Source organism: Rutidosis leptorrhynchoides, chromosome 2 (assembly GCF_046630445.1).
Source record: "Rutidosis leptorrhynchoides isolate AG116_Rl617_1_P2 chromosome 2, CSIRO_AGI_Rlap_v1, whole genome shotgun sequence".
Classification (NCBI taxonomy): Eukaryota; Viridiplantae; Streptophyta; class Magnoliopsida; order Asterales; family Asteraceae; genus Rutidosis; species Rutidosis leptorrhynchoides.
The window spans coordinates 496,610,001-496,619,520 of record NC_092334.1 but is presented as its reverse complement, the minus strand read 5'-3'; the positions used below and the strand labels follow the sequence as shown (position 1 = coordinate 496,619,520).

At 41.2% G+C, this 9,520-nt stretch overlaps 1 protein-coding gene across 1 annotated transcript; it reads right to left on the bottom strand.

The window, feature by feature from the left end:
- Positions 1–7,214: 7,214 nt before the first annotated feature.
- Positions 7,215–9,469, bottom strand: LOC139889478 (ELF3-like protein 2). The gene is made up of 4 exons (XM_071872426.1): positions 9,254–9,469; positions 8,349–9,124; positions 8,151–8,202; positions 7,215–8,072 (listed from the first exon to the last, which is right to left on the bottom strand). The coding sequence occupies exons 1-4, from the start codon at positions 9,467–9,469 to the stop codon at positions 7,215–7,217; spliced, it is 1,902 nt and encodes a 633-aa protein (XP_071728527.1).
- Positions 9,470–9,520: the final 51 nt, after the last annotated feature.

The following is a 9,520-nucleotide window of genomic DNA, read 5'->3' as shown; positions in this document are numbered from 1 at the left end:
TCGCAGAAATTCTAGAAACGTTTGCGTCTTTGTGCAGGATAAACATGAAACTCAACCCGCTTAAGTGTAGTTTCGGGGAAGAGGAAGGTAAGTTTCTAGGTCATGTGCTGACAGCGCGAGGAATCAAGGAGAATCCCAAAAAGATTGAAGCCATTGACAATTTACCATCTCCAAAAACAAAGAAAGACGTGCAGAGTCTAACCGGAAAACTCGCGGCGATCACGCGGTTTTTGTCAAAAGCTGCAGAGTGACAGTTGCCATACTTCAATACTTTGAAGAATTGTTTAAAGAAAAAAGACTTTGTATGGACTCAGGAAGCAGAATCAGTTTTTCAGGTAATGAAGAAGGTGCTTGCTGAATTAACACCACTCACTGCGCCAGTATCAGGTGATACGCTTACGTTGTACCTTGCAGCATCAAAAGAAGCTGTCAGCTCGGTTCTCATCGCGGATCGCGGAAAGGTAATCCATTCTCTTTTATTTATGTATATGAATTATTTGTTTCGTGGCCAAATAACGCTGAGGTTTCTGGCCGAATGGCTAAATGGGCAGTTGAGTTAGGGGAGCACGAAATAAATTTTTCTTCGCGAAACGCGGTTAAGGGTCAGATACTCTCGGATTACCTAGTAGAATTTCATGCGGATGTTGAAGCATCGACTGAACATCAAGACACGCCTGCACCAATTTTGACACCATGGGAGTTATATACTGATGGTGCCTGTAGCGCAGTTGGCGCAGGTGCAGGAGTAATTTTAACCGGCCCAGGTGACGAAGAGCATACATATGCGTTGCGGTTTAACTTCGCTGTTACAAATAACGAAGCAGAATACGAGGCCTTGTTAGTAGGTATGCGGATTGCATATAAGTTAAATGTTAAAGTTATGCACGCTTACGTAGATTCAAAGCTAGTATGCAGCCAAGTTAACGGTGACTTCGAAGCGCATGACATAGCTATGCAGCAATATCTATCGCTTGTTCATAACCTCGCTGATCAGTTTGAGGCTTTTCAAATTTCTCATGTAATGCGAGGGCAAAATAAGAAAGCATATGCTCTTATCAAGTTGGCTGCATTGGCCTTTGATCATCTGGGGAAAAGAGTTCTCATAGAGGAACTGCATGCAAAATCCATTGTTATGATGCCTTTAGTGGCACCTGTTGAGGAATCCAGCTTAACATGGATGACACCCATTATTGCTTTTCTGCGGGACGGCACATTGCCCGCGGACTCTGTTGACAAAAAAAAGTTCGTACCAAGGCACCAATGTATGCCCTTGAGGGTGACGTCATATATCGAAGAAACTATTTAGGACCGCATTTAAGGTGCATTGGCCCAAATGAAGCAGAGGAGATTATACGCGAGGTGCATGAGGGTGCATGCGCTCTTCATTCGGGGCACGGGTCTATTGTGTCAAAAATTATGCGGCAAGGTTATTATTGGCCAACCATGTACGCAGACACTCCAAGCATAGTTAAGCGCTGCGAATCATGCCAAATACATGCACCAATCAGTAGAGCACATGCGCATCCAATGATTCCAGTCTCCTCACCATGGCCATTCTACAAATGGGCAATTGACATAATCGGACCATTTCCAAAAGGCCGAGGTAATATAACCATTTATTTCATATCATAATTACGCTACATACATTAGTATCTTACGCATACTCTGCATACACAGGAAATATCAAATTCTTGATTGTTGCAATTGACTATTTCACAAAGTGGGTGTAAGCAAGACCGCTCGCAACAATTTCGGGAAAAAGAGTGTGGAATTTTGTATGGAAAGACATTGTGTGTCGATTCGGTATACTAAACGAAATCGTTAGTGATAATGGCACACAGTTTGTGGGGGATCCATTTCACAGTTGGTGCGTAGAGTTTAATATTAAGCAAACTTTCACATCCGCTGCGCACCCGCAGGCAAATGGCCAATGTGAAGTCACCAATCGAGACATAGTGGCCGGAATCAAAGCCATACTAGGCCATAGCCACATTGGTTGGGTAAATGAACTACCAAAGGTGTTGTGGGCGCATCGAACAACACCTAAAGCAAGCATTGGTGAGACTCCGTTCAGTTTGGTATATGGGTCAGAAGCTGTTGTACCGGCAGAAATCGGGGTACCAACGTTCCGCATACATAATTTTGATGAAAAACCAAACTCGGAAGCTTTGCGGGAAAATATTAACTTGCTGGAAGAGCGCAGACTCTCTGCAACAGTCAACGAAGCTAACAATAAGCAGAAAATCGCAAAATACTATAATCAGCGTATGCGTTCACGCTCTTATAAGTGTGGGGATCTAGTATGGTGTCAGAATGACGCAAGTCATGTGGAAGATACTAGGAAGTTGGGCCCCCGTTGGGAGGGTCCATACAGGGTAGTGGGAACAAGAAACACCGGGGCATACCATCTTGCGACATTAGATGGGAAACCTGTGAAGCGCACTTGGCACGCGACGTTGTTGAAAAAATGTTACATGTAGCTGGTTGGACCTGATCATTCCAACAAGCTTTAGCACATTATTTTTTCTTTTTATGTAATTTCCGTCCGTTTGGATGTGTCGCGGTTGTAATCACATTTAATGCCAATGAAAATATTTACTCGCGCATACTTTTTCTATATATACGTTTCATCTTTTCGTATGCGGTTTCCTGCCTACATAATGGGTATCCTCTATCCCCCTGCGGCAGAAGCCTGTTTAGTTACAAGGCTAGACATACACAGCAGGTGAAGGGAATTGGTTTTCCCCTAGCCAAGCGCCACGCAGACTAGAAGGCTGCAAAGTCGACTTACAATACGAGCATTGGTTTGCTTGTGCGTAACTACTCTCAGGCATTGGTTTGCTTGAGGAACTCTTAAGTATAAAAACATTGGGTTGTTTTTGGTTGCGTTGCTTACCATACAACTAAAGTGCACCTCTAGTACGTGACAAAGCAAGAACGCAGTAGCTTTTGAGTCTAAAATACTTAGGGTAAATTTGCTAAAATATTGGTTTATTTTACGCAGTGCCCGCGTATGCGTGTGAGTTTTAGTTAACTCACGCACATAGGCATGCGGTTTGCATTTGTTTTGATTCGCGATATACAAACAATACAACAAAGACGCATGCAAACATAATGTACATAAATATACAAGTTACAAAATTGTTTTAAACGGCTGCCCAACACGGGACTTAGGGCTCAAAAATTTGAATACATAAACCTGCCTAAGCATAGGACTTACGGCGCAGTTGGTGAGGCATTTTTTCAAACTTACAAGTCTTGTTAAAAAAGTTGGTCGATTGGGGCGTTGGGATCAGCAGAGAACGCAGTAAGCTTCGGGATTTCAACACATTGGATCTCTTGCTCTGCGTCCATGAGTACTGCGGCAGTATCTTCCTTGATATGTTTTTGGACAGCGTCTGGGTAGGGGGTGCAAGGTCGCAGCATTTGAGCACCTCTCTCACAACCTTTTTGTGCTCATGTTCTATCCTCGCGTCCACATACACGTTAAACTTTTCGGTTACGGGGTCTGAATCCATAACCTTCTGCACAAGGGCCAGAAGAGAGGTGCGCAGTTTCGACAAATCTGCCTCTGCCAGCTCGCGGCCTGTCACCGCATCATCCTTCTCCCAGCAGACCCTGTCAAGCTCAGTCCGCAAACGCTCTGTTTCCCCCTTTGCCTGATCAACTGCCCCCACCAGCTTGAGGTTTTTCTTCCTCTCAGTAATCAAGGCGGTTTTGGTTTCAGCCGCAGTAGCTTCAGCAGCTTTACGCGCCTTTTCGGCGTCTCTCCTATCATTTCTCAACTGGTCAACACCCGCCTGCAGTAACCCAAGCTCAGTTTCCTTCCACAGCGCCACTTGATACAAATTGTTGGCGCGGTGGGAATAATCCACAAACATGCCAAAAAACACAACCCCATTTTGAACAATAGCGTCATGAGCTTGGCGAAATGGTAGTGCGGAAAGTGGCTCGCGGAATTCGGACGAGAATATCTACTGCAAGAAAGCAGATTGCTCAGCGATGTTTTCTGCGGAGGAATGGACGAGCTGGGATAGGTTTTCCAAGCGGAAGCTACCGCGCGGTGGTGTTGGTGGGTTATCCGAATCCAAGTGTATGGCCTTGTCTTTCGAAGTGGTGGTGGCTTCAAGATCAGGATTCCCCCGCGGTGGCGTTTGATGCGTATCATCAATATACTCTGCTAGAACATAAATAAGTTAGAACAAAGGAAACAATCCTGCGGCATACGAATAATAAGACGCTTACCAGTGATTGGAGGGGGCAGACCTGCGGAAGGCTGCTCTACGGGGACAAAATTGTCATTGCGCATGTCCTCTATTTGTTTCAGAGTCAGCTTCTTCTTCTTGGGCTGATTTGTTGGAGTTGTGGCTGCCTTGCGCTTGGTGGCCGAGGTCGCAGAGGCGGAAACCTCATTCTCGCCAGTTTTCTCCGCTGCTCCTCCACATTCTGTTTGAAGAAGGAAATTTCCGCAATCTCCTCCATAGTCAGCACCTTCTTCATCTTCATATATGCATAGACAAGCACGCGGTTAAATACAGACATATGTGGATGCGTAAAATAAAGTGCACGTATTACTATTCCTACCCTTTTCATTCGGTGCGACTATCGCTGGGCGCATGTTTTCCCACGACCAATGTGAGGATATCTTTCCCAACCGCAACATTACATTCCCATACGCGCGGTGGACAAGTTGTGCGTTTGGCAACGCCGCGAGCAATTTGGTTTCTTCATCGTCGAGTGTTGGGGTTTTGTTTACATCCTTGGATACGCTATCGCACCATACCAGGGTCTGCGGGAAATTCGTACCCACAATGGTTTGGTCGATAAATAAAAAGGTTTCCTTCCATTGGCCAGCGTTGGACTTGGGGGTTTTCGTATAGTTTTGGCGTGCGAAAAAAGTGAACCAGGACTTATGATGAGTGGCAAGGCGGTATAAATGGCAAAACACGTTGACCATTAGTACTTTGTTCAATGCAGTGCACTACATTTCAAACAGGATTATCTTTCCTATGGCGTAAGGATGCAACTGCCCTAATCCTACATGATAATGGTCTAAAACGCCTAAGAAGAACTCCGACGGTGGAACCCTAAAGTTTCCGTGGCATGTTCATAAATGGTTACCTTTTTCTCCGGTGGTTCATGGGCACGTTGGTTAGCAAGGGGTGGCACCGAATTGTACTGTTTTAACGGCGGATATTGTTTAACCAGGGAATCTATGTGTTTTTGCTCGATAACGGATACTACACTATCTACAAAGGTTTCAGTGACTTTCGTCATTTAATAAAAGTTATCGAATGAATGACTAACCTGAAATATTTAGCCGGAATGTTTGCTAGAATGATCGGAATTTTTGTGGCAACGTATCGGAGACGATTTGGCATAAGAGTGGAAATGAGGGTTTTTTGCGTGTATTTATAGGCAAGAGTGGGATGGCAATGTGATCGTGGAAGTACACGTGTTTCAATCTAACGGTCGTTATTTTTCACCCATAAATCATCATTGGGCGCCGTTCCCAATGCAGGGCAAGTGGCTCACGCGCGCCGAATCACTGTTGCTTTATGTCTTGTCAACCGAACAGGTTCTGTGGCATGGACAGGCATTTAATGGCCTCGGGCTGCGTGAGGGGAATTTAATGTCCTACGGTTTCTTTTTCTTTTCTTTTTGCTTAATAGTTTGCTATCATATGTCTTGCGTCACATAACACCAAACTGGGGGGACATAATGATACCGCGACCCGCAAGCGCATGCTATACGTACGCGGGCAAGCACTAGTATGCGCATGCGCATGGAATCTTTGCGGTATGCGGTGGCGCATTGAATACTTTGTTCCCGGTATGGCGGTTACTTGTTGACTAAGTTCAGTAATCTTTTCCATAATTATATCCGAAATATGGGGGAGTTGGTTATGGAAAGGATTATCACAATCACGGATGATTCTCCAGGGTGAGTAAGACTTGCTTCAGATAGGGTTTGCCTATATATACTAACCCTAATCGTCATTCTTAAGATCATCTCACGTGACACATCTCTCTCTCTCTCTCTCTCTCTCTCTCTCTCTCTCTCTCTCTCTCTCTCTCTTTCTTATCTTCTAAGGTTAACAATCTCTCTTATCTTCTAAGGTTAACAGGTTAGTTCTTTTACGACTGTTGCCTATAACCTTACTTAGGGCCTTCCGATCGACGGCCGTCATCGAAGGTGGACTTAATCACTTAGCCACCCCACCGACATCATCATGTCGGTCAGGGTTACTCACGATAGGCGGACCGGAGAGCTAAGTTCTAAGATCCTTAAACCTCCTTAAACGTATTGAGCGTGCATATTTACCCTTTGGAAAATATACGCATGATCAGTAATATCTTTCGTCATTTAACAAACTTTTTCTTCATTGAGTTTATGATCGATGAAATTAATACAATTTTTCCCTAATAATAATATATCATACTATAATACCATATTATGGTGCTGTATATATTATGTAATATCTATATACTTATATGATTGTATAGTTATGATTGAAATTGATCACAATTATGCAATAGTTATTGATTTTCCTGACTAATGTAGTCGATTATAATGGTACAGTTTTTGATTCATGGTTGATCTCATCTGCATGTTTGATTTTAATTGTTACATTTTTAGGGTTTTGTTACCTGTTTTGGAATAGGATAATACTGAAATTATAGGCTTGTATTAAAATATGTATTTATATTTCTCTTAATTTAATATATTGCTGTTGGTACCCTGCACGTAATTAAATTAAACTAGGATAAATTTACTTGAATAACCCATGCCAGAACACATTTTCAAAAATTAGACGCCTAAATCGCCCGGATATGGACTAAAACTGACAGTACTGGCAGTGAACAAATTCTCCAAAACTTGAACGTCTATTGCAGAAAATGCATTCTGACATGGGTTATACATGTAATTTTCTCGCTATATTAACTTTATGATATGTGATCCAAAACTTCCTTGTGTTGCATTTCACAATTTAATGAAATCAATACAAAAATGTACCTTTTATGTATCACTCATGGAAAATTATTCAAAATAATCGGTATTGAAATCGTAGTTTTTGATATATTAATCAAAATTGTACATTGAAAGCTTATGAAGTAAAAGCCTTCAATGTATCGTTTTAGTGAATGTATCAAAAAGTAAGGTGGATATATCAGTAGAACAAAATATCAAAAATCAATGATTTATTAACATCTCTATTCACTATATTTCCTTTCTTCTTGTATGAACTGAAATATACGAGCAGCTGATTCAGATGCCAATTTAGGATTATGTGGTACAACTTTAATCACTTTAATCCTCTCATCATCAAATCCTTTTTCTTCTATACATTGATCCGAATCTCGAACCATTGGTGTTGTTGGAAAAAGAGGAAGTTCATCTTTTTTTCGTTCACAATAATAATTCCCAATTCCCTGCAACTCACTTTCTTTATAATTCTCTTGATTTAACAAGTTACAAGGAATAGTAACATTTCTACTTATGTGTTCGCTTTCTTTAAAGCTAACGTTGTTTACAATATTTGGAGAGCAATTAGGCTTTGTTATCGCGGGCAATGTATACGATGTAAAAAGTGGAGTACTTGGAAATACACCAATTCTTTGTTGGTAAGATGTTGGAATAGTGTGAGTAAAGAAGTCTCCATTCGAAGGTGTTAGGCTCATACCATAAACAGGTGTCATGAGACCAAAAGGTGGTGGTGATGGTCCGGTGTAAGGCTTGTACACGAGTCCCTCAGAAGGTGACCTAACCGGGACTAGCCATTGGTTAGTTTGTGGTGGTGGAGGGATGTAGCACCAAGGTGGTTGTTTGGGACCATTTAGGTTAGATAGTGGTGGTAATGGTGGTGGTGGAGGAAGGTCTATTAGACTTGTGTTGTATCCTTTTTTGGTATCATTGTTGGTACTTAAAGGCTTTTTAAGAGTACTATCTATTGCGAAACTAAGTAAAGTTTCTTTATTATGTTCATCAATGTCTTTTGAAGGCAGCTTCTTTAGTTTGCAAAAGTTGTCTTCGAGCAGTAGACAAGGCGATCTTGCTAGTGATTTTTGTACCTGTTTAAACCTCAAACTATGAGAAAAGATTAAGTTTTAAAGTGTTGTGATTTACTAATTTCATGACATAAAACATACCTTGATCAATCTATGCAATTCAAAGACTTGTGACTGGAACACTCTTTGTTGCCTGGATATCATGGCAAAAAAAAAAAAAAACATTCATGAGCACTTACAAATTATAATGAAATGAAATGCCATAAATTCCTAATGCATTCAAGTTTGACTCTAAAGTAAATAGGCAAAATGAGCACAAAAAATAGAGATAAAATTTACTGAATAATAGTTCTTCTTGTTTTGCAGTAGTGTTCAGAACCGATCATTCGCTCAACTTCTTCGGGGGTTGTAATGCAACTTGATAGGAACTTTGTACCTGTATCAATTTTTCCTTCGTCTTCTACATGTACAGAGCCCTGATCTTCATCATTTTTGTTCATGCCATCAACTTCATGAGTACCTTTATCAATTTCGTCATCGTCTCCCAACAAAGTCATCTTTTTCGCACCATCTTTGTAAGTCGAAGGCATATTTTCTTGACAACTTTTTCTCTTAAGTGGCAACCTAATGCTAGAATCATGTAACAATTCTGTTTCGTCTTCCAAAATAGTCCTTTCTCTTGCGATGCCATTAATTGTTGTCGTGTTTACTATATCTTCTAGGCCTATATCCTTATTGTTCGGGTCAAGTATTTTTTGACAAACATGATGTTGAATATGAGAGTTTGTACTTGGGGTTTGGATCTTTCCTCTGTTTCCAATTGACAAACTTGGAACCAAGTATTCGTCCTCGTCTTCAAGGTTATTCAATGAAGTGTTTCTTGTACTACTAAACTCTTGAGGTTTATATAAACAATGATGACGATTGTCGTGTTTCATATGTCTCGTATTGCATAACGTTTGACAGTTAGTAGTTTCTATAGTTTGTTTGACGGTCGTTAGTGAGATATTCAAATTAATACCACTCGAATGATAAGAATCAAGTCTCGTAGCCAATCTTGTTGATCCACATGAGCGTCCAAAAGACGAAAATACACTTCTTTTGTAGCTAGCATCCTATGTTTCCATTAAATAAACACAAACACATGAGTATGATCTTAAACTGGACCTAAGCTAAAAGGACCAACAAAAATAGTATATGATACTAAACGAGTAAAGAAACCGATAAAAGAAGCTAAAACTTACATGATATGAAGACGTTGTGGGGACCAAACTACCACCATTGTTGTTGGGAGGAGGTAAGATCGGCGATACAGATCCAAAGTTACTCCTTTGTGTGGTTTGTGAAATCGCCATTTTGTTCCTTGGAGGTGTCCTTGGACCCCCTTTTTCGGCATCGTTAATATGAAGCCTTGGAAATAAAGGATCCATCTTTTTCCCTTCCTCTTTCAAATTCACCATTATTATGTTTAGTTTGTGATCACTAGTATCTCAATACACTATGATCTTGAC

Coding starts and splice junctions, on each gene's coding strand:
- LOC139889478 (XM_071872426.1), bottom strand. CDS start 9,469: ATGGTGAATTTGAAAGAGGAAGGGAAAAAGATGGATCCTTTATTTCCA. Junction 8,203..8,348: donor ACAAGAAGAACTATTATTCA/GTAAATTTTATC, acceptor CATGATATCCAG/GCAACAAAGAGTGTTCCAGT. Junction 8,073..8,150: donor AATTGCATAGATTGATCAAG/GTATGTTTTATG, acceptor AGGTTTAAACAG/GTACAAAAATCACTAGCAAG.